This window comes from Oncorhynchus mykiss, chromosome 18, assembly GCF_013265735.2.
Source record: "Oncorhynchus mykiss isolate Arlee chromosome 18, USDA_OmykA_1.1, whole genome shotgun sequence".
NCBI lineage: Eukaryota > Metazoa > Chordata > Actinopteri > Salmoniformes > Salmonidae > Oncorhynchus > Oncorhynchus mykiss.
In genome coordinates, this window is record NC_048582.1 from 4,891,235 (window position 1) to 4,917,217 (window position 25,983).

General features: G+C 40.1%; 2 protein-coding genes across 3 annotated transcripts in view; one reads left to right on the forward strand and one right to left on the reverse strand.

The window, feature by feature from the left end:
• The window catches only part of LOC110528894 (oocyte zinc finger protein XlCOF6-like), a 680,129-nt gene that overhangs the window by 79,172 nt on the left and 574,974 nt on the right, over nt 1–25,983 (reverse strand). The window lies entirely within an intron of this gene.
• Nucleotides 4,680–25,983, forward strand: part of LOC110495595 (zinc finger protein OZF-like) — a 147,679-nt gene continuing 126,375 nt past the window's right edge. For both annotated transcript variants that reach the window (XM_036951094.1, XM_036951092.1), the window contains exons 1-5: nt 4,680–4,821; nt 5,292–5,549; nt 5,646–5,684; nt 7,279–7,527; nt 24,209–24,457. In XM_036951094.1, the coding sequence (XP_036806989.1) occupies nt 5,519–5,549; nt 5,646–5,684; nt 7,279–7,527; nt 24,209–24,457 (568 nt within the window). In that variant the 5' untranslated portion in view covers nt 4,680–4,821; nt 5,292–5,518. The remainder of the gene's footprint in view (nt 4,822–5,291; nt 5,550–5,645; nt 5,685–7,278; nt 7,528–24,208; nt 24,458–25,983) is intronic.

Consider the following 25,983-nt stretch of genomic DNA (forward strand, 5'->3'; position numbering starts at 1 on the left):
GACAGTATGAATGGTTCTTATGGTTGTATTCAGTTCTTCATATTAGATCTGACAGTATGAATGGTTCTTATGGTTGTATTCAGTTCTTCATATTAGATCTGACAGTATGAATGGTTCTTATGGGCTGAGTGCCTGGAGTGTTTTTGTATGACTACAGTCAGGAGTTCTCTCTGACCCTGTGACCCTTGTATTCAGTTCTTCATATTAGATATGACAGTATGACAGTAGGACAGAGAAGTGCGTAGATTGGGCTGAGAGGTTGCTTGACCTCCTGTAGCAGTGGGACGGCCATGAGACCAGAGGTAGCAGAACTGAGTGCTCGGGTTGGGATCCAGGGTTTGAGCCTGAAGGTAGAGATGGGGCAGTTCCTCTTGCTGCACCGTAAGTAAACACCATTGTCTTGTAGTGGATGTGAGATTCGACTGGAAGCCAGTGGAATGTACGGAGGAGCAGGGTGACATGGGGGATCTTGGGAAGGTTAAACACCCAGACGGACTGCAGTGTTCTAGATAAGTTCAGTGGAGACCCATCATTCAGGGCAGGTGAGCCACCTGTTTTGAGCCCCGCAGTTTTAGCGATAAAACAGTGTGAAATAAATTATTTGTTTAGAAAACAATGTAAAAAAAAAACATATAATTGAGTTATTAACAAAGCTGCATACAAACATGGACTCTTTTTTGTTTTCTTGAGTAAGGCCGTGATTGGCTCAGTGTTCTGTCTTTCATGGGGACAATACGTCACTGCCAGGTCTACTTGAAAATTCAAGCCCCTTCGGTGCTGCGAGAGAGTTACATTAGAAGATCCCATCCAAGAAGTCTCAAGGTCATTGTCCACAGATAAAATAACATAAAATCATGTGATATCTACAGTCGCTTTGATTGGACTGATCATGTCAACATAATACTTTCAAACTCTGAGCTAGCAGTCATCATCATGAATCAAGTTGACAATCTACTGGCAAATCCTTTTTAATCTTTGTGATATGAAGAGAAATATGAGAAATTATAGATAAAATGTATCGGTTTTCATCAGCCATTGGACATGAACTTTACACAACAAATTGCAAATTCAACAATGAGTGGTTTGGTAGGAATTAGTGGCTAACTGCAAGCATTGCAAAGCAATCATTAGCCTGCTATTCAGTGGAGTGGCTCTGTGGTCTCAAGTCTAAGATTAAGGGGCTCTTTTCCTAGTTCAAAATTGTAAACATTCAACATTGGCCGTGCTGTCGATGAAGCTTGATTTGTGCCGTGCTCAAAACAACATAACTCAGTACTTCAAAATCTGACTTGAGTGAGTTCAATACAACTGGGAACTCAGTGAAAAACAAGCTACGACTGAGAAAATACGTTTTGAACTCATCCAACTCGGAATTGTAAATTGGGAACTCGGGCCTCTTTCTTCAGCTACGACCTGAAGATCACTGACGCCATCATTTTTTCCCCTGAGTTCCCAGTTGTCTTGAAAGCACCATAAATCAAGAGAATGACAGACTTTGATGACTAAATATATCCATGTAACGGATGTGAAATGGCTAGCTAGTTAGCGATGGTGCTCGCTAAATAGCGTTTTAATCGGTGACGTCACTTGCTCTGAGACCTTGAAGTACTGGTTCCCCTTGCTCTGCAAGGACCGCGGCTTTTGTGGAGCGATGGGTAACGATACTTTGTGGGTGACTGTTGTTGATGTGTGCAGAGGGTCCCTGGTTCGCACCCGGGTAGGGGCGAGGGGACGGATCAAAGTTATACGGTTACACCCACGAAGGACTGCCGCCCCACCTTCCTGTTCAAGTGATCACAGCACAACAAGGTGAGTCCAAAAATGTCTTGTATGCTTCTGCATAAATGATGTAACATGCCAGGGAGATGTGTATACTGTAGCCTAGAAAGTAATAATAAGTCTGTCGTCTGTAGTGTAGTAACATGTCAGTAGCCCATGTGCCTCACCCTAATAATTTGGTCTATTTTCACCTCTTAATTTTTCCCACTGTTCTGACTTGGTGGTAGAGAAATGTAATCATTGAATATTGTAAGCTTTTTCATTGTCTGCTTATATGCCCCTTTATTTATCCTACGGTTCTGACTTGGTGTACAGGGAGAACACTGTAAGAACAGCCCATTTTCTGAATTCTGTCGTACATTTCAAAAGTGCTGAACAAAGTTATATTGACTACGTCCGTTATAGCTCGCTCATTAATGTCTTAATCGAAATTACGGATTGCCTCTTATCCGCTTTTCGTCCCCTTATGCCATAGTTTGTACATCTCAATTGTCAGTAGAAACCACATTTCTGTAGTAAGAGGACCTACTGTTAGAACTGGTCTTTCTACTAGTCCTGACATGGTTTCGAGGCCTGTTCAGAAATCTTGCGTCCATAAATGCACTTTGACAAAGGATACTTTAATATTGAATAAAATGTACTTCATAGCTTTCATTGGTAAGGTTATCAACAACTTGGATTGTGTAAAGCAGAAATACCAGGTTTAAAGTTATCTTGTAAACTGCAGCAGAGTTGTTGGGGGTAACAGATGTTACTGTCGGTATGGTTTTTGATAAGCTGGATAACCTGGGGGTGGATTGTCTCAGAAGAATATAAACCCCAATGTTTGCAAACACAGAAAGGGATCTATTGATATAGTTTAGTAGTAGTGCCTCATCAGAGAGGGAACATTTCAGTTGCTCTACAGTTCTGAAGCTGAATGTAATGATTATCAGTTCTTTACATGTGTACTAATATTCAGACACATTCAGTTGTTTCTATATTTATCTATAATTCAGGGTTTTCACACGGGGCTTCAAGTAAATAAATATTAGTGCCTGAAAAAAGTACTTGAAAGTCCTTGAATTTGACTTGCCACTGTACGACCCCTGATAATTCTTAATACGGTGTGAATGGGAAATACAATTTGTTTTCTGTGAGTGAAATAATACAGTGAAGACAAGGTTATTCATAAAATAGTACATAGTGCTGCCTGAAACATACTGCAATCTTGTACTAAATTATTTTTTTGTCATTTATGCATTTGTGAATTTAGGTCATCTACTATAGATTAAGTGCTCTTATGTTGTGCAATTTAAAATGTGTACTTTGTGTCTAATGTGAATGAATGTTTTGTCAAGGATTATCTACCTGATCTACTGAAATGAGATAATTGATCAAGAAAAAAGTGGTTTGCTGATGTCAACGTTTTGAAGAAAGTGCCCCGTGGGTGGTGGGGTTGTGGTATGGGCAGGTTTAAAGCTACGGATAACAAACACGATTGATTTTTTTCGAGACGGGATTCTGAGGCACATTGTCATGCCATTCATCCGCCGTTATCACCTCATGCTTCAGCATGATAATGCACGGCCCCATGTCGCAAGGATCTGTACACAATTCCTGGAAGCTGAAAATGTCCCAGTTCTTCCATGGCCTGCATACTCACCAGACATGTCACCCATTGAGCATGTTTGGGATGCTCTGGATCGACGCGTACGACAGCGTGTTCCAGTTCCTGCCAATATACAGCAACTATGCACATCCATTAAAGAGGAGTTGGACAACATTCCACAGGCCACAATCAACAGCCAGATCAACTCTATGCGAAGGAGATGTGTCACGCTGCATGAGGACAATGGTGGTCACACCAGATACCTACTGGTTTTCTGATCCTTGCCCCTACCTTTTTTATTTAAGGTATCTGTGATCAACTGATGCATATCTGTCTGTATTCCCAGTTGTGAAATCCATAGATTAGGGCCTAATTTATTTCAGTTGACTGATTTCCTTACATGAACTGTAACTCAGTAAAATATTTTAAATTGTTGCATGTGAAGTTTATATTTTATTATGTGCGCTAAACAAAACAAAAATATATATATATATATATATATATACATTTTCCTTAAAGTTTATATATTTTCCTTGTCTCATCGCGCACCATCGACTCCTGTGGTGGACCGAGCGCAGTGCGCGCTAACCAAGGTTGCCAGGTCCACGGTGTTTCCTCCGACACATTGGTGCGGCTGGCTTCCTGGTTGGATGTGCGCTGTGTTAAGAAGCAGTGCCGCTTGGTTGGGTTGTGTGTCGGAGGACGCATGACTTTCAACCTTCGTCTCTCCCGAGCCCGTACGGGAGTTGTAGCGATGAGACAAGATAGTAGCTACTAAACAATTGGATACCACGAAATTGGGGATAAATAAATAAAAAAAATAAAAAAAATAAAACGTTTTATATATATTTTTGAATTACTAATGTTAGTGTCTGCACGACAACAACAAAAAATAATTAAATACATGTAATATTGCCCTTAAAACGTTCAATTGAAATACTGTAGAATTCCATCCATTCCTTCTGGGGAGTGCCAATGGCTTCAAAGCCTCTCATTGGCCAATACATAGAAAATGCAATCGATGGGCCATATACATCAATGGGGATGAAAGTATTTGTGGATAGCAAATTAATAGTGTTATTATTTGACATTTTCAGGATGGGAAAAACTATTTCAGTGGCAACATAAACGACTAAAACCAAATAGAAAGTATGTAGAAAATATATGTAAACAGTCAGGCCCCCATTGTTTTTGTTATAATGTTTAATCATAAGAACACAGCATTAGTCATGTTAAAATGTAGCATTTTCGGAAATTTGCTTAAAAACTGAAAAATTCCCCTCCCGTTTCATGACTGCGAAATGCGCGTCCCCGACAGCGGAAGTTGCAGACAGAGCCCGTTGGTAAACCGGTAAAAAAAGATAACCGTGGTGGAGCGGAAAAATTGCTTTTACTTGGAATAAAACAGCTATATGTAGGTATCTCGAGTTCTTCTTCCCCAATATTCAAAGGTATTTATGTTAGTTTTGGATTACGCCGTTTCAACTAGAAAACATTGGTAACAGCTAGCTAGCAAGCTAAATTAGCTAGCTAAGCAACGTTAGCATTTCGTAAGTACCTGATAAAAAGGCCAAGATTGTTAGCTAACTGGTTAGCTAATCCTAACAGCGCAGTTATCTTTTCTACCACAAACTGAGTATTAAATATGAACACAAATATAGCCATAATACCAACCTTAATGAAAAGACCAGCCAACTAGCTGGCTAAGCTAACGTTACCAATTAACTAACGTTATTATGTTAATGTTTAACTCACTTCATGCTAACTAACTCGCAAACTTCGCTAGTAACGCTAACTATTACGCTAGTTTGTTTATTGGGGTTTCCACTATTTGAAGCCCTCACATTGAACAGAACAGACATATAACAATGTCTACATGTTACCATGCTCTAAAAAAAAATATTATCTTACTCTTCCATAGATCCCTCTATCTGCCGATCTCTCTTTGTGACTAGAACTGCCTGAACAGCGAGAGTGTGTGTGTTTCGGACCAGGGTGACTGTGTGTGAAGAATACACTCTGTGTTTGCGAGGCCCTGTAGGTAACTCCTCCAGACCCCAGAGTGAGGATTGTGTGTGACAATGGGGGACATCAGTGATCTGGACAGACGGATAGAACAACTTAAGCGTTGTGAACTAATCAAGGAAAATGAAGTCAAAGCACTGTGTGCCAAGGCCAGGTAATTAAACACAAAGGCCATATTACTTTACATTGTTCATACTATCTAAATCTTCATCACTAAGCCTGTCGTTTGTACGTTACTCTCCTCTACCAGAATCTCCCTGTAACACAGAGGGTGGATTCTCCAGTTTCTGTGAGTATTTTCAGAATAGAAGACACCTTGATTACTTTGTAGATCTGCCTAGACTGCCATTTATTTGCACTTCCCAATCTGAGCCCTCATGTTACGTGTAGTGTTGGCTGGCTGAATACATTAAGGTGGGAATGTAAACACTAGGCTTTAGAACACCAGTTAACTGTAAAGTCTAGCTCATACTTGGTCTAACGACATGTTTGTAGGCAATTAGAATGCGACCAGTGTCACTGGTCAAAACAACATTTGATTTATCCTCCTGTGGAATGTCTGTAGACCAGTCGCAATGACTGTCACTTTCCTTGTCGCACAGGCGTGAAAAAAGTTTACTTCTCTGCGACTCGCAGTGTCCGTTGATGTGGTTACCGTACTGTCACAGCAACTAGACCAAATCCTCCTATGATGATGCAGTTAAAAAAAAAAAAATCTCAGAATGACCTACTTTTATTTTGTCACACTATGGCACTAAGCTATTTTCTGTAAGCTCGCCATTACCTTGTAAATAATTATGTTGGTTTATTTTCCTGTAATAATGGATCACAAGTAACTAAAGTTTAGACGTTGTCAGCTATACGCTGGTCATTATTTGAACTGGCTAGACAACGAACCAAAACGTGGTTTAGAAAATAGCTTTTAGTTGCCTGGCTTGCTAGCTTGACATTTACTGAATTCATTTTTAAACAGATGGGTTTTATTGGTGTTAAAATAAAATATGCTATTTAGAGCACAGGGGTGCTGATGTCATGCAGAGGCTGTTTTGTTTATACTTTTTCATAAGTGTATAGTTTGATGTCGGACGACGATAGAATGTTCATGATGTCGCTAAGACAATTGTCTACAGACATGTCGATAGACAGACTGTAAACCTGACTTAATTGTAAATGGCCATATTGGCATTGTTGCATCATCGGTAGGAGAGTTTTGAAATTCCTGATTTTACTGAGATCATGCATACCTAAATGAGCTATACTTTGCTGGCGTCAAACCATTATGAAAACATGATACATGTTTTGAAAGCTGAGAAACGGCCCTTTCAAATGATATGACGTAAATCAAATGGTAATCAGTCAAGAAAAAACACCTGTGAAAATTTGCCATACACTTTTTCCCCCCAAACAACTGCAATTTACACTTCCTAATGAAGATAAAGAAACACTTAGAGTATATTGAGTCTTCCTTGTTTTGTAAGGATTGATAGTCAGAAATCAAAATAGTAATACCTTTATTTATTTATTTAACTAGGCAAGTCAGTTAAGAACAAATTCTTATTTTCAATGACGGCCTAGGAACAGTGAACAGTGTTCAGGGGCAGAACGACAGATCCATCCGGTTACTAGTCCAAAGCTCTAACCACTAGGCTACCCTGCCACTCCATACCTTTTAACTGCAAATTAGTTACAGCTGTTTTAAACACCGGTGGTATTTTTGTAGAATTTTACGGAATGTTCTGCGATCAGACACTTTCTTATTTGGATACTATAGTAAATGTATGTATGCACCAAAACATATTACAAATGTCATTTAGTCATACAGAATAAAGTGCCAGAACTGTCAAGAAAATAACTTTTGTGTCCGTTTGTCTTTATTACTACAGGCCGACTCAGATTAAGTCTGAGGCCGGTAACATCAACAGTGAAGACAAACCAATCCTGTCACTCTCCTTCCACACTGAGTAGAAACCTACAGTCACTGGGTCCTGATTGTGACAGTGGAGCCCAGTTTGCACTGCAGGATCCAGAGATGGAATCAGTGAAGCTAGAAGACTGCAGTCAAACACTGGAGCTGAATGTAAACATTAAAGATGAAGAAGAGGAGGAGAAGATTAGGACAACTGTTAGTCATGGTAAGAGCTGGTTCTATCTAGAAGTTATATTCATATATTAGACCTCCATAAGTTATGACCAGTCTATTGCTAGGTTGAATTCTGTAATTCTGACATCACACATCCCTGAACAACTCAAGAATTCACAGCGAAGCAAAACATTTAAAAACTTGTAACGCCTGCCTTCTCCCACACGTTGTCTCAAGAACGTTGAAAATGTTTAATACCCTCAATCACCAAGTTAGGTATACCTCATTTCAAAATAGGCCATGGCATCATCACTGTCAATATTGAATTATAATTTGTTTGCTGCACAGAATATCAGATCTCAACAACGATTGGAGAAGTGTTGAACATAACCAGTAGACTACCACATCCTGATGATTTATATCTGATACATATATATTTAATATGTCAAGTTGTAGAAACATATCAAGGATGATCAATGGAAACAGGATGCACCTGAGCTCAATTCAAAAGTTTGGGGTCACTTAATACCAGTCTCAACGTCAACAGTGAAGAGGCGACTCCGGGATGCTGGCCTTCTAGGCAGAGTTGCAAAGGCCAGTTTTATTGCTTCTTTAGTCTGAACCACAGTTTTTAGCTGTACTAACATAAATTCAAAAGGGTTTTGTAATGATCAATTAGCCTTTTAAAATGATCAACTTGGATTAGCTAACACAACATGCCATTGGATCACAGGAGTGATGGTTGCTGATAATGGGCCTCTGTTCGCCTATGTAGATATTCCATAAAATATCTGCCGTTTCCAGCTACAATAGTCATTTACAACAATTGTAATGTCTTCACTGTATTTCTGATCAATTTGATGTTATTTTAATGTTTAATATTTCAAGTTGTAGAAACATCTCAAGGATGATCATTGGAAACAGGAAGCATCTGAACTCAATTTTGAGTCTCTTGTTTTTCTGTTTTAAAAAAAATACACATTTGCCTTGTCATTATGGGGTATTGTGTGTAGATTGCTGAGGATATTTTTTTATTTAGTAAGGCTGTAAAAAAAAACATCCCCAGGAAAAACATGTAATCAATTTTAGAATATGGCTGTAACATAACAAAATGTGGTAAATGACTACTAATATCTACATAGGTGTACAGAAGCCCATTATCAGCAACCATCACTCCTATGATCAAAATGCATGTTGTGTTAGCTAATCCAAGTTTATCATTTAAAAGGCTAATTAATCATTACAAAATCATTTTGTAATTATGTTAGCACAGCTGAAAACTGTGGTGCTGATAAAAGAAGCAATAAAACTGTCCTTTTTTAGACTAGTTGAGTATCTGGGTCATTTGTGGGTTCGATTACAGGCTCAAAATGGCCAGAAACAAAGACCTTTCTTCTGAATGTCGTCAGTCTATTCTTGTTCTGAGAAATGAAGGCTATTCCATGCGAGAAATTGCCAAGAAACTGGAGATCTCGTACAAACGCTGTGTACTACCCCCTTCACAGAACAGCGCAAACTGTCTCTAACCAGAATAGAAAGAGGAGTGGGAGGCCCCGGTGCACAACTGGGCAAGAGGACAAGTACATTAGTGTGTCTAGTTTGAGAAACAGACGTCTCACAAGTCCTCAACTGGCAGCTTCATTAAATAGTACCCGCAAAACACCAGTCTCAATGTCAACAGTGAAGAGGCGACTCCGGGAAGCTGGCCTTCTAGACACTATTCTGATTAGAGACTGTTTGCGTTGTTCTGTGAAGAGAGTAGTACACAGCGTTGTACGAGATCTTCAGCCGTTTCCAGCTACAATAGTCATTTACAACATTAATTTCTGATCAATTTGACATTATTTGAATGGACAAAAAATTTGCTATTCTTTCAAAAACAAGGACATTTGTAAGTGACCCCAATCTTTAGAATGTATTCATTTATTTCACCACTAATGGTAGTATATATATATATATTTTTTTTTTCTTAGCGTACTGGTTATTGTCCGGATTTTCAGATGATTGACGTGCCCAAAGTAAACTGCCTGTAATCTTCCCAAAAGCTAGGATATGCATATACTTGATAGCATTGGATAGAAAACACTCTGAAGTTTCTAAAACTGTTAAAATAATGTCTGTGACTATAACTTAACTTAACTGATATGCCAGGTGAAAACCTGAGGAAAATCCATCTGGAATGTTTATTTTTTGAGGTCACAGGTTTTTTCAGTGCTTGCCTATGGGATATACAAATAGATAGGACCCAGATTGCAGTTCCTATGGCTTCCACTAGATGTCAACAATCTTTAGAAAGGGTTTCAGGCTTGTTTTTTGAAAAATGAACAAGTATTTGTAGTTTTTCCAAGGTTTCCTCCATTTTGAAAAGTAGTCATGTTGCGCGCATCAACGAGAGTGCGCTCTTCGTTATTCATCTTCGCTATTGAACACACTATTCTCCGTCTTAAATATTATTGTTTATTTGGATATTAGTATACCTGAGGATTAATTAGAAACAACGTTTGACTTGTTTAGACTAACTTTACCGGTAACTTTTTGGATTTGTTTGTGTGCATGTTGAACGAGTGACTTACTGAATCAAGCGCGCCATCTAAACTGACATTTTTGGGATATAAGGAAGGACTTTATCGAAACAAAACAACCATTCATTGTGTCGCTGGGACCCTTGGGATTGCAATCAGAAGAAGATCTTCAGAGGTAAGTGATTTATTTAATTGCTGTCTGTGATTTTGTGACGCCTATGGCTGGTTGAAAAAGTATTTTGACGTGGGGAGCTGTCCTCAGATAATCGCATGGTATGCTTTCTCCGTAAAGCCTTTTTCAAATCTGACAACGCAGTTGGATTAACAAGAAGATTTTAAATGATGTAAGACACTTGTATTTTCATGAATGTTTAATATTCCGATTTTTGTATTTTGAATTTCGCGCTCTGCAATTTCACCGGATGTTGTCATTGGTGTCCTGCTAGCGTTTGGACATGCGCCCAAACAGGTTAACTAGGCAAGTCGGTTAAGAATAAATTCTTATTTTCAATGATGGCCTAGGAACATTGGGTTAACTGCCTTATTCAGGGGAAGAACTACAGATTTTTACCTTGTCAGCTCAGGGATTTGATCTTGCAACCTTTCGGTTGCTCTAACCACTAGGCTACCTGTCACCCGGTATGGCCAGAAGAGGACTGGTCACCACTCTGAGCCTGGTTCCTCTCTAGGTTTCTTCCTAGGTTCCTGCTTTCTAGAGAGATGTTTGTGGCCACTGTGCATCTACATCTGCATTGCTTGCTCTTTGGGTATTTTAGGTTGGGTTTCTGTTAAGCACTTTGACAACTACTGATGTAAAAAGGGCTTCATAAAATACATTTGATTGACATGTATATCACACCAACTGACTGGTTCTTCTGATGTTGTTCACACAGGAGACCATGTTGAGACATTCTCTACATCCAGAGAGCAACAGCAGGAAGATCAGAGAGCTAAGAGGTCTCATCACTGCCCACATTGTGAAAAGATTTTCCCATTTCTATCAAAGCTAAAAATACACCTAAAAATACACACAGGAGAGAAGCCTTACTCCTGCTCTGACTGTGGAAAATGCTTCAAAACATCAACGGTGCTAAAACTTCATCAGAGAACACACACAGGAGAGAAGCCTTTCTTCTGCCCTGACTGTGGAACTAGTTTCTCTCAAATTTCCCACTTAAAATCACATGAACGTATACATACAGGGGAGAAGCCATACTCCTGCTCTGACTGTGGGAAATGTTTTAAAACATCAAATGACCTAAAAGCTCATCAGAGAACACACACAGGAGAGAAGCCTTTCTTCTGCCCTGACTGTGGAACTAGTTTCTCTCAAATTCCCCACTTAAAATCACATGAACGTATACATACAGGTGAAAAGCCTTATGTCTGCTCTGACTGTGGGGTGAGTTTCTCTCATCTGGGCACCTTAAAAACACACCAACGTATACACACTGGAGAGAAGCCTTACTCCTGCTCTGACTGTGGAAAATGCTTCACAACATCAACTGATCTAAAAGTTCATCAGAGAACACACACAGGAGAGAAGCCTTATTTCTGCTCTGACTGTGGGGCGAGTTTCTCTCATCTGGGCACCTTAAAAACACACCAACTTATACACACTGGAGAGAAGCCTTACTCCTGCTCTGACTGTGGAAAATGCTTCACAACATCAACTGATCTAAAAGTTCATCAGAGAACACACACAGGGGAGAAGCCATACTCCTGCTCTGACTGTGGAAAATGTTTTAAAACATCAAAAGAGCTAAAAGTTCATCAGAGAACACACACAGGAGAGAAGCCTTTCTTCTGCCCTGACTGTGCAAAATGTTTTAAAACATCAACTCAGCTCAAAGTTCATCAGAGAACACACACAGGAGATAAGCCTTACGTCTGCTCTGACTGGAACTAGTTTCTTGCAACTTTCCAACTTAAAATCACATGAACATATATCTATGGATTTTATATTACTGGGCAGGGGCTCAGGGAGGGCATATAGGCCCACTTGGGAGCCAGGCCCAGCCAATCAGCATGAATTTTTCCCCACAAAAGGTATTGATTACAGACAGAAATACTACTCAGCCCCCTCCCAGACAATCCTGCGGGTGAAGAGGTCCTGGGCTGCCGTGGTTACATGTGATCTGCAGTTGTGAGGCCGGTTGGATGTACTGCCAAATTCTCTAAAAGGACGTTAGAGGTGGCTTATGGGAGAGAGATAAATATTGAATTCTCTCCTGCAGTCATCATGACAATTGCACATTCCCTGAACTTGAGACATCAGTGACATTGTGTTGTGTGGTCTTAATTTCCCCCCAGCACAAGGTGCACCTGTGTAATGATAATGCTGTTTTATCAGCATCTTGATATGCCACACCTGTCAGGTGGATGGATTATCTTGACAAAGGCTGAAATGCTCACGAACAGTGATATAAACAAAGTTGTTCACAACATTTGAGAGAAAGTAGCTTTTTCTGTACATGGAACATTGCTGGAGTGTTTTAATTCAGCTCATGAAACCAACACTTTACATGTTTAGTTTATTTACATGTTTATATTTTAGTTCAGTTTACATTGGTAGGCCAATATAATGTAACTTAACATACTAAATGGAGTGGCACGGATGTTTTTGTAATACATAATACGTTTTGCTCAGAGACCAGGTTGTCCTTCGGCAGTATTTTGTGAGAATGAGCTAGTAGACACTAATTTAAAAAATGTGTTGAACCTTTATTTAACTAGGCAAGTCCGTTAAGAACAAATTCTTATTTACAATGATGGCCTAGGAACAGTGGGTTAACTGCCTTGTTCAGAGGCAGAACAACAGATTTTTACCTTGTCAGCTCGGGCATTCGATCAAGCAACCTTTTGGTTACTGACCCAACGCTCTAACCACTAGGCTACCTACCGCCCCTAACATGAATCAGATAGAGATGGTGTGATGATCACTTTTCACCATTAGTTTGGGGGGATTCTTTTACAACTGTATTTAATGATACACAGTTTATGAAATGAATACATGTGTTTATTAATAGTCTTTAAAACTAGATGAGATATTTTAGTTATTGATCATGAATGTGTTTGGATAACTGCATTGAAGCAAACTTTATTGATCTGCCAATGAAAAAAAAAGTTACATGAATATGTACTGGTCAACCTCTTCTTCTCTTTAGTATTCAGTTCTTCATATTAGATCTGACAGTATGAATGGTTCTTATGGTTGTATTCAGTTCTTCATATTAGATCTGACAGTATGAATGGTTCTTATGGGCTGAGTGCCTGGAGTGTTTTTGTATGACTACAGTCAGGAGTTCTCTCTGACGCTGTGATGTCACCAGCACATTAAGTACATTCATCTTAAGATTGCCAGGTGAGACAACCACATATCACTATAAATACATTTCTCTTCCTCAATGAGTTAGTCACATTATTATTATTATTATTATTTCTATTTTGAAAGGGGGGGGGGGCGATACAAGCTACGACTGAGAAAATACGTTTTGAACTTTCATCCAACTCGGAATTGTAAATTGGGAACTCGGGCCTCTTTCTACAGCTACGACCTGAAGATCACTGACTGACATCATCATGATTCCCTTTTTTCTTCTTCAAGTTCCTAGTTGCCTTGAAACCACCACAAATCCAGAGAATGCCATAATTTCATGACAAAGTTTGATGACAAAATATGCACACAAATTACTGCCGCGCCACCTTCCTGTTCGAGTGAGCACAGCATAACAAGGTGAGTCCAATAATGTCTTGTATGCTGCTGCATAAATTATGTAATATGCCAGGGAGATGTGTATTCTGTAGCTAAGAAAGTAATAATAAGTGTATGTTGTGTAGTAAGTTGTCAGTAGCCCATGTGCCTCACCCTAATAATTTGGTCTAGTTTCACATCTTAATTTTGCCTACTGTTCTGACTTGGTGGTTGACATGAAGCCTATAACCTGTTTTTGATAAATGTAATCATTGAATATTGTAAGAATTTTCATTGTCTGCATATATGCCCCTTTATTTATCCTACGGTTCTGACTTGGCGTTCAGGGAGAACACTGTAAGAACGGCCCATGTTCTGAATTCTGTTGCTGTACATTTCAAGAGTGCTGAACCAATAGTCATATTGATTACGTCCGTCCTAGCTCGCTCATTAATGTCTTAGTCGAAATTACAGATTGCCTCCTATCCACTTGTTTGTTCATATCAATTGTCAGTAGAAACCACATTTGTTTAAGTAAGTCAGCCATGTTATTTTAAAAGTCAGTAAATGAGGCTGAATGAGCTGTTTCGTTGCCAGACAAGGCTCCGCTGAGCCAGGTGTAGTTGTGGTAAATTGTTGAGACTGCTGTTGGTCCTAACAGTTTGTGGTCACTGTTATAGTGCAATTAATGTATTGTGAATGTAAGTGGCTTAGCTGGCATGCATCCCTATTATTATTTTTAACTAGTTAAGAACAAATTCTTATTTATTTAGGCCTACCCCAGCCAATCCCGACCGATGCTGGGCCAATTGTGAGCTTCCCTATGGGACTCCCAATCGTGGCCGGATGTGATTCAGCTTGGATTCGAACCAGGGACTATAGTGATGTCTCTTGCACTGAGATGAGGTGCCTTAGACCGCTGCGCCACTCGGGAGCCCTTAAAAGGTTTGCGTCCAAAGTGGGGCAGGAGTTTAACGGCACAAGCAGGGAGCCCAGCCAACAGAGAATTGAGAAATATTTTGGTACTCTTCTCCAGATTTGTTCCTCACTACAAACCTGTCTCAAAGCTCGACAGACAATTTCTTTGACCTCGTTGCTTGGTTTTTGCTCTGACATGCACTGTCAACTGTGGGACCTTATATCGACAGGTGTGATCCTTTTCCAATCATGTCCAATCATTTGAATTTACCACAGGTTGACTACAATCCAGTTGTAGAAACATCTCAAGGATGATCAATGGAAACAGGATGCACTTGAGCTGAATTTTGAGTCTCAGAGGAAAGGGTCTGAATATTTATGCAAATACGGTATTCATTTTTATAAATTTTTGGGAAATTTATAAAAAACTTTTTTCGCTTTGTCATTATGTGTATATTGATGAGGGGTAAAACATGCATTTAATCAATTTTTGTATAAGCCTGAAACGTAACAATATGTGGAAAAAGTCGAGGGGTCTTGTATAATGCCCTGTATATGCTTTAAACTACAATTTAAGGATCTGAAGTGGTAAACACAAAGGCATAATGGGAAATGCATGTCCAATGGTTATCTCTGTATGAGTCACATTAAAACACTATGTAGGGCAGTGGTTATCTGTATTAGTATTACCAACATAAAAACACCTAGGTAGAGCAGTGGTTATCTCTATTAGTATTATCCACCTTAAGTCACCTAGGTAGATTAGTGGTTATCTCGGTATTAGTATTATCCACAGTAAGTCACCTAGGTAGATTAGTGGTTATCTCGGTATTAGTATTATCTCTGTATTACCCTAGGTAGAGCAGAGAAGACAGAGCATGTGACTTTGCAACACAGGTGTTTCATCTCCACACTGGGGTGATTTTAACAGTGCAACGCCACACAGGCCTCATGCCTCTCAGGTAGGAGGGTACCAGAAATAAATGAATAAAAAACACAAAACTAATGAAGGAGCACACAGGGCCATAGCACTTCAGGAGCACACAGTCACCAACAATATGTCCCTGGCGACAATACTTTCAACTGGCTCAGATCGCTGTTACAGTACAGCACCACCAAATTCCATTTATTAAGTAACCTTCTGTCTTATGGAACCATAATGCAACATATCACACTATTTTGAGAGTCCCGGATTTATATTTACTATGTTACATCTAGTCTATGAGACGAGGCTGCACCTTTAAAACCTCTAGTGACTCCCCATCCCGCATGAGGGAGCGTAATCATCGACTGCCACTAATTAGCATAACGCAATAGCATTTTGTCCAGCTAGCAGCAGGTAACTTGGTCACGGAAATCAGAAAAGCAATCAAATTAAATCGTTTACCTTTGAGCTTCGGATGTTTTTACTCACGAGACTCCCAGTTAGATAGCCAATGTTCCTTTTTTCCAAAAATATTATTTTTGTAGGCGAAATAGCTCCGTTTGTTCTTCTGTAGGCAAAATTAGCTCCATAATATCGACAGAAACATGGCAAACGTTGTTTATAATCAATCCTCAAGGTGTTTTTAAAATATCTATTTGATAATATATCCACCGGGACAATTGGTTTTTCAGTTGGACCGATTGGAATAATGGCTACCTCTGTATTTTACTCGAGAATCACTCTGGGAGCATCAGGTGAGCACTTGCGCAATGTAGCCGCTTACAGGTATTCTTCAACATAAATGCGTAAAACTACGTCACAATGCTGTAGACACCTTGGTGAATACGGAGAAAAGTAATCTGGTTGATAGCCCATTCACTGCTCAATAGGGACGCATTGGAAAGCAGAGCTTTCAAAACATGAGGCACTTCTGGATTGGATTTTTCTCAGGCTTTCGCCTGCAATATCAGTTCTGTTATACTCACAGACAATATTTTTACAGTTTTGGAAACTTTACAGTGTGTTCTATCCTAAACGGTCAATTATATGCATATTCTAGCATCTTGTCCTGACGACAAAATAGGAACGTTTTTTTTCCAAAAATGAAAATACTGCCCCCTAGTCACAAAAGGCACCTTTAACCTACATTATAAACACGCAGATCAAGAGGTGTTTTCCCTTCAGCATCTGTATGTGGCATAAACTCACCCACCTCACAGCATGAATCTAAAATGGTTGGCTGTGAGTGATGGGGAAAAAATCTGACTCCAAGGCAATTACTTGAATAATTCAAATATGTTTTATTTACAAACTTGATAACTAAATTGTCTTTTATTTTTTATTTTTTTATTATTATTATTATTTATTTTTTTTGACTTCGCTATGGGGGTCAGGGGGAATTGGTCCGTGCTTCAGCTGAACTGCAGTACCGAAAATGCCATCTGAGCACAGTGGAAAGCATGCTTATAGACTGGAAGCCTGGCCCCTTGATCCGAGAAGTGTGTAATGGCAGACCGCAATTAGGGGCGTTCTCTCATATCGGGTGTTTCATGATATCTAGTTGACACCAATTGATGCTCCCCATTGGTCCATTACTGTTTCTTTTGCGTTGGGACAACACTTGTTGAAAATTGTAGCTAAGCCTAACCCTTTTCCTAACCTTAATCTCAGTCTCCTAACCGCCACGTTAGTTATCCAAACATGCATAGTAAACAAATCCCTAACCCTTTTCCTAACCTTAACCTCAGTCTCCTAACCTGCCATGCTAATTCACCTAACTGCCACTTTAATATTCCTATCCTGTTATGTATGCTATGTGCCTAGTTAAATAAATACTTTAAAAAAATGTTTACAAATAGTCTCCATCAGTTTCATAACACCGGAACTGACTAATGGCATGTATCCATTTTTATTATATCAGGGAACATCCACATCAAGAAACTACAGTAGTTCTCCTACTGGGAGGCGCGGAAACAGTTTAAAGAGCGATTGGTGCTGAGGACGCTATGGCAGTGGATGCCCCGCAGCCTGTTGAGATTCATAATGTCGTTTACCAGTTGAAGGATACCGATAGTAAATATGAATTGTTCGTGCGGCTGAAAGGTTTTTGGGAGTTCAGGAATTAACATTGGAAGCATTGCTGGCAGTGGTGGAAAAAGTACCCAATTGTCATACTTGAGTTAAAGTAAAGATACTTGAGTCCTTTCCTATCAAGGTAAAAGTGAAAGCCACCCAGTAAAATACTACTTGAGTAAAAGTCTAAAAGTATTTAGTTTAACATATACATAAGTATCAAAAGTAAATGTAATTGCTAAAATATACTTAAGTATCAAAAGTAAAAGTATAAATAATTTCAAATTCCTTATATATTAAGCAAACGATTTTCTTGTAGTTTACATTTACGGATTGTCAGGGGCACACTCCAACACAAAGGGTGCATTTCTAAATTCGCTCTGGCAATTTACTCTGACTTCAGAGCACTCTAACCTCAATCCTAACTCACACAAGCATCCAGATAAAATTAAATATATTTAATGAAACAAAACCCGAAGATGTTAACGTCATTCAGCTACTGTAGCTGCCTACCTAACATCAACAGACGTCATTCAGTAGCGCAACAATTAAAAACAGACACCAAAAGGAAAGTTCCTGGCGATCATAGCGATCTGACTCCCCCCTTCTGTCTGTACTTGGAATATTCCTGTTCGGGCTTTGGCCACTGACCCTCATGCTGGTTGTTGTTCTGCGTTGTGTACTGTTAGAGTTGCGTTAATTCGAATCTGGTATCAGGATAAATATGACACTGAGTCACCGATGGTATGCTATTTATTTTTTATTAGCTAAGCAATAAGTGGTAAATGCAATTTACGTATATACGGGCTCTCTGTCCCACCTCGCAGGGCAAACAGAGAACTAACTTGTTCTTGACAAAGATATTATTAATATACTCTGAGAGAAATAGTTCCTGCTTCCGAGCCGGCCTGTCAGAGTAGAGACTGGGCGTGGTTTAGACTCACCCAGCCTATCGTTGATTGTTGTCGTACGAGTTGGTACCAGCCCCCGGGCGCTCCAGTTGATAGATGTAACTGTTGCTGTGTCGAGTATCTATGCGCTCATTCCCTAGATACCGTTATCACACATCTGGTTTCTGTTATTGTTAAGTTTGAGTTCTATCAAAAGTTCTATCAAAAAACAGTCTGTGGTTTGCTACACTATGTTCTGTATGTGTCCGTTTTTATGTTATTCTGTATTTTTCCATCATGAGAAAGGCCCATGGCCCTGAAACTGTTAACAATGTTTCAAGTCAGCTATGTTGCATAACACATACATACATCCACACAAGCCAACAGCAGATAATATTCAATCACATATATGGTAACGGTCTATAGTGCATAACACAGAATCCTCATAGTACTATTCTAATAATTTGAAGTTTGATGGAATAAACATTAACATTTTAATTAAATTGTTGCCTGTAGCACATTTAAAGTCACCAATGCTCTGGATAACATGAACACAGCCTAACCAGCTCTGCTAAGGCGAGTGAAATGGTCAGAAATCGCTCATTTGTCCTGGAAGTAGCTAGCAAGCTAGCCAATGTTAACCAGTTAGCTTGGATGCTTGACTGCAGTTGTGAGGTCAGAACGCTTGAATCAACCCTCCTCCTCCGCCAGAGCGTCCAGTGTGGCTCTGAACGCTCCGAGAGCGATACGAACTGACAGTCTGACAACGCTCTGAATTTACGAACGCCCAAGCGCACTCTGGCACTCCAGATTGAATTTAAGATCACATCCATAATTTACTAACAAAGTATTTGTGTTTAGTGAGTCCAACAGATCAGATGCAGTAGTATAACTTTAGACCGTACCCTCGCCCATACCCGGGCGCGAACCAGGGACTCTCTGCAAACATCAACAGTCACCCACGAAGCATCGTTAACAATCGTTCCAAAAAAGCCGCGGCCCTTGCAGAGCAAGGGGAAACACTACTTCAAGGTCTCAGAGCAAGTGACGTCACCGATTGAAACGCTATTTAGCGCGCACCACTAGCTATTTCACATCGGTTACATAGGGATGCGCGAATTGAATTTTTTTCCTGTCCTGCTAATCATAAAAAAATGTAAGGAGTACTTTTGGGTGTCAGGGAAATGTTTGGAGTAGAAAGTACATTATTTTCTTTAGGAATGTAGTGGAGTAAAAGTAGAAGTTGTCAAAAATATCAAAAGTAAAGTATAGATACTCCCAAAACCTCCTTATGCAGTACTTAAAATATTTGTACTTAAGTACTTTACATCACTAATTGCAGGGAATACTGACTGAAGATGTTCCTCCCTACGAGGCCCATGAGACTGTGTAGGGATGTGATTTGAATAGGACTGTGACTGAAGGAGTGGGATGTTGTTATTGATCTATTTTTGTATTTTGCTTTGAAGTCGTTGTTTCCGCAATTGACATGTATTTATTTTAACAGTTTACTATCCGTACAGTAGGTGGCGGCAGACACATTATATTTGTGTAAGTACACCAGAGAAAAAGTTGACCTTGTCGCATTTGGGAACAGGAAGTTCCGGGAAGAAAACAACAGAACTGTGTTGTTATGTCGATAGTGGTTGTGTCCGTTTCAAATGTATTATTGTAGGTATGTAAATAGCACGTTTAAAGTTTCTAATGTCGAAAGAATACATAATATGCTAGGTAACAAATCCGTCAAGGTATTATCACGTTTGTTAAAGGTTTTAATTGTATGTGTTATTTTGGGGTCAAACCGAGTGAGTGAAGAACGTGATTTAAAACGATTTTTCAAGTCACTAAGCTAGACTTTGGGTTTATCTGAGTGTATGTACATCATTTCGTCAAAGTCCACTTTGAGTTCGTTTTTACATGTTCTTGGTTTTGTGTAAAATGATGCTTATGAGCTGGTAAATAGCCTCGTCCGAACCATCCTGATCTCGCGAGTTTGCATACACTTTTTCGTTCATGTAAGCTCGCGAGATCTGGATGGTTCGGGACAAGGCTCGTCAAATGGCGTTCTTCAACGGTTTTGGTCGTCTTTCTTGAAGTTTGCTCGTGGTGAAATGGCGACAAGAGGGTGTGTGAAGAAGTGTCAAAATAAAGGGAAACTAGCTGAAGTTATCCTTCACCATTTGGAGAGAGAGGCCAACTGCATGGAATGGCGTCGATTAATGCGGATGAATCGGAGCACGTATCAAACTCATTACATGGATGACCAAGTGTCTGGGTGTTTTCGCTCCACCCTTGTACTTGATTAATGCATTAAGGTCACTAATTAGTGAGGAACTCACCTCAACTGATTGTCTATGTTTTAATTGAAAGAAAAAAAAAAACGCGGAGACTCGGCCCTCAGTGGAATGAGTTTGACACCCCTGAAACAATGGAAATGGAGAGAGAGTTTGAGAAGCAACAGCTGTGCTGGAATGTGATCAATGTGGGGGACAGTTCTGATGATATGGAGCGGGAGGATGAGGGCCTAGTATGTGAGTGGTCTGTAGTGGGAAGACATAGGAAGAACAGAGATAATGATACTGGAAGCAGAGGCGCATGTAGTATAGTAACTAGAGGCCCAAGGTAGGGAGTTAGAGTAATAATGTGTCCGAGTGGAACGTTGGGATGGTGTTTGAGGAGACCACAGGGCCTCGTTTACACCCTGATTAACCAAGGCCATAAAAAGAGTTGAAGTTAAAACTAGGCTGCATCCGTGTAAATGAGAACTTGTTCTGAACTAGTCTACCTGGTTAAATAAAGGTGAAATAAAAAATAAATGGTAGATTGTTAATATCTTGTGCTGGTCAGGTTCAGCAAGGGAAGATTCTTCAAAAGGAAAATCAAAATGGGACGAAGCTCAGAAGTCATGACCCTGGAGCTGATGCTACATTGAAGGGAGTAATAATCTCTGAGGTCCCAATATCTATGTCCATGGATGATATTGTTAAAGACCATGTGAAGGGAGACAGTGGTTGAAGCCTAAAGGTTGATCAGTAGGAAAGAGGGTTAAAGAAGTCACATCAGTGCTGTACAGAAACCCAGCCTAAAACAACAAACAGCAAGCAATGCAGGTGTAGAAGCACAGTGGCTAGGAAAAACTCCCATGAAAGGCCAGAATCTAGGAAGAATCCTTGAGAGGAACCAGGCTATGAGGGGTGGCCAGTCCTCTTCTGGCTGTGCTGGGTGGAGATTATAACAGAACATGGCCAAGATGTTCATAAATGACCAGCAGGGTCAAATAATAATAATCACAGTGGATGTCGAGGGTGCGACAGGTCAGCACCTCAGGAGTAAATGTCAGTTGGCTTTTCATTGCCGATCATTGAGAGTATCTCTACCGCTCCTGCTGTCTCTAGAGAGTTGAAAACAGCAGGTCTGGGACAGGTAGCACATCCGGTGAACAGGTCAGGGTTCCATAGCAGAACAGTTGAAACTGGAGCAGCAACAGTGAATCATCAGTGTTTTTAAATGCCAAAGAATGGGACATGTAGCTGTTGAGTGAAAAGATGTGCCAAGTGTGGTGGGGAACATGATTACAGTGAATGTTGGAGCAATGTGACAGTTAAGTGTTGCAATTGTGTGGAGGACACAGAGCAGCATTTGGTGGATGCCAGGTGCAGAGAGATGCTCAGAGATATAGAATCTGTCTTGATGTATCATATGCAGAGGCTGTAAGACAGACTGGTGGAACTACAATGCAGACTGATGGAGCTTCCATGGCTGGTCCTGTAGTAAGAGGACCTACTGTCAGACTGATGGAGCTTCCATGGTTGGTCCCGTAGTAAGAGGACCTACTGTCAGACTGATGGAGCTTCCATGGCTGGTCCTGTAGTAAGAGGACCTACTGTCAGACTGATGGAGCTTCCATGGCTGGTCCTGTAGTAAGAGGACCTACTGTCAGACTGATGGAGCTTCCATGGCTGGTCCTGTAGTAAGAGGACCTACTGTCAGACTGATGGAGCTTCCATGGCTGGTCCTGTAGTAAGAGGACCTACTGTCAGACTGATGGAGCTTCCATGGCTGGTCCTGTAGTAAGAGGACCTACTGTCAGACTGATGGAGTTTCCATGGCTGGTCCCGTAGTAAGAGGACCTACTGTCAGACTGATGGAGCTTCCATGGCTGGTCCTGTAGTAAGAGGACCTACTGTCAGACTGATGGAGCTTCCATGGCTGGTCCTGTAGTAAGAGGACCTGCTGTCAGACTGATGGAGCTTCCATGGCTGGTGCCGTAGTAAGAGGACCTACTGTCAGACTGATGGAGCTTCCATGACTGGTCCCGTAGTAAGAGGACCTACTGTCAGACTGATGGAGCTTCCATGGCTGGTCCCGTAGTAAGAGGACCTACTGTCAGACTGATGGAGCTTCCATGGCTGGTCCTGTAGTAAGAGGACCTACTGTCAGACTGATGGAGCTTCCATGGCTGGTCCTGTAGTAAGAGGACCTACTGTCAGACTGATGGAGCTTCCATGGCTGGTCCTGTAGTAAGAGGACCTACTGTCAGACTGATGGAGCTTCCATGGCTGGTCCTGTAGTAAGAGGACCTACTGTCAGACTGATGGAGCTTCCATGGTTGGTCCTGTAGTGAGAGGACCTACTGTCAGAACTGGTCTTTCTACTATTCCTGACATGGTTTCGAGGCCTGTTCAGAAATCTTGCAACCACAAATGCATTGTGACAAAGGATACTTTAATATTGAATAATATGTACTTCATAGCTTTCATTGGTGAGGTTATCAACATCTTGCATTGTGTAAAACAGAAATACCAGGTTTAAAGTTATCTTGTAAATTGCAGCAGTTGTTGGGGGTAACAGATGTTACTGTCGGTATGGATTTCAATAAACTGGATAACCTGGGAGTGGATTGTCTCAGCATGATTTAAACCCCCATGTTTGCAAACACAGAAAGGGATCTATTGATATAGTTTATTGGGGGGTGTGGGAGGGTTTTTGGGGAAGGGGAGGGTGTGGTATAAGTTAATAGGGATTTCTTGTTTTATTTTCTTAGTACAGAATTAGACAGACCTGCACCTTAAATGTTTGTTTGTGGACCTCCATGATACCATAGGAGGTCTGCATCAACAGACTTCAGTGCAGGTAGTGCCTCATCAGAGAGAACATTTCAGTTGCACTACAGTTTTGAAGCTGAATGTAATGATTATCAGTTTTCTACATGTGTACTAATATTCAGACACATTCAGTTGTTTCTATATTTATCTATAATTCAAGGTTTTCACATGGGGCTTAAAGTAAATTAATTTTAGTGCCTGAAAGTCCTTGAATTTGACTTGCCACTGTACGACCCCTGATAATTCTTAATATGGTGTGAATGGGAAATACATTTGGTTTTTGTGAGTGAAATAAAACAGTGAAGACAAGGTTATTCATAAAATAGTACATAGTGCTGCCTGAAACATACTGTGATCTTGTACTAAATGGTTGTTGAGTAATTTATGCATTTATGTGAATTTAGGAAATCTACGATAGATTAAGTGCACTTATGTTGTGCAATTTAAAATGTGTCTAATGTGAATGAATGTTTTGTCAAGGATTATCTACCTGATCGACTGAAATGAGATAATTGAACATGAAAAAAGAGAAAATATATTTACAGAATAAAGTGCCATAACTGTCAAGAAAATAACTTTTGTGTCCGTTTGTCTTTATTACTACAGACCGACTCAGATTAAGTCTGAGGCCGGTAACATCAACAGTGAGGACAATCCCAGCCTGCCACTCTCCTTCCACACTGAGTAGGAACCTACAGTCACTGGGTACTGATAGTGACAGTGGAGCCCAGTTTGCACTGCAGGATCCAGAGATGGCATCAGTGAAGCTGGAAGACTGCAGTCAAACACTGGAGCTGAATGTCAACATTAAAGATGAAGAAGAGGAGGAGAAGATTAGGACAACTGTTAGTCATGGTAAGAGCTGGTTCTATCTATAAATTATCTTCATAAATTAGACCTCCATAAGTTATGACCAGTCTATTGCTAGGTTGAATTCTGTAATTCTGATATCACACATCCCTGAACAACTCAAGACTTCACAGCGAAGCAAAAACTATTTAAACTTGTAACGCCTGCCTTTGCCCACACATTGTCTCAAGAACGTTGAAAATGTTTAATACCCTCAATCACCAAGTTAGGCATACCTCATTTCAAAATAGGCCATGGCATCATCACTGTCAATATTGAATTATAATTATTCACGTTTTACCAGTGAAATGACCAAGCTGCGTCTGCATGCCAATCGTTTGATCTCAATCAATTCCATGGGAATATGCATTTAAATCTTCTTGGATTATTGTTTGGTTAGCAAATTAGAGCAGATGGTGTTAAATTATTTTGACTTCCTGTATTTTGTTTTAATCAAAGCACATTCTGCCTAATGGCGCGATGTTGAGTTTGGGACGATTCAGCAAACCATTCTAAAATCTCCTAAGAAAATAGGTGTTGTTTTTGTTGTAACAGTAATGTTATGCTATAATCTTTGGTGATGTGGGCTGCTAATTAATCATTAGGTGATCGTCCAAGACATTGATCTAACTACTAAACAAACACCATTGTGGCGGCTCATCGCTCTTGCAGCAATACACACCTGCAGTCTGCTGCACCGAACTAGCGATTGATGCTCACCTAGCCTACTCTTTTGTCTCGCTCAACATTTGGTGATGCAGAAACGAGAGAACATGTTGTTTTTATGACAATCTGGGAATATTTGGCCAAGGAAACATTTCTGGTTGGTCTCAAGGAATGTCACACAGGGAGACTTTTTAAAACGGGATTGAGAGAAGTAGCAGCTAATGCTCATGGAGAGCCTAACTATTATTATTAACCTTTATTTAACTAGGCAACGATTGGAGAAGTGTTGAACATAACCAGTGGACTGTCACATCCTGATGATTTATATCTGATACATATATATTTAATATTTTTATATATCAAGTTGTCGAAACATCTCAATGATGATCAATGGAAACAGGATGCACCTGAGCTCAATTCAAAAGTTTGGGGTCACTTAATCTACCCATGGTGTCCGATTTAAAAAGTGATTTACAGCGAAAGCACAACATGTTAGGTCATAGCCAAGTCAAAAAAACACAGCCATTTTTCCGTTACAGTCTGTAGAAACAAGTCAAATGATGTATGCAATCAATCTTTAGGATGTTTTTAACATAAATCATCAATAAGTTTCCTACCAGAGAATTTCATTGTCTGAAGAAAAGCATTGAAACGAGACCTAACTCTGTCGGGAGCAAGTGTCATGAGGCCGAGGCTCTCTGCCAGACCACTTTCTCAAAGAGCTCTCATGAGCCCCTCCTTTTTAGTAGAATCCTCAAACCAGTTTCTAAAGACGGTGACATCTAGTGGAAGCCCTAGGAAGTGCAACCTCATACATATCTCACTGTGAATTCAATAGGCACTGTTTTGAAAATCTATTTCTCACT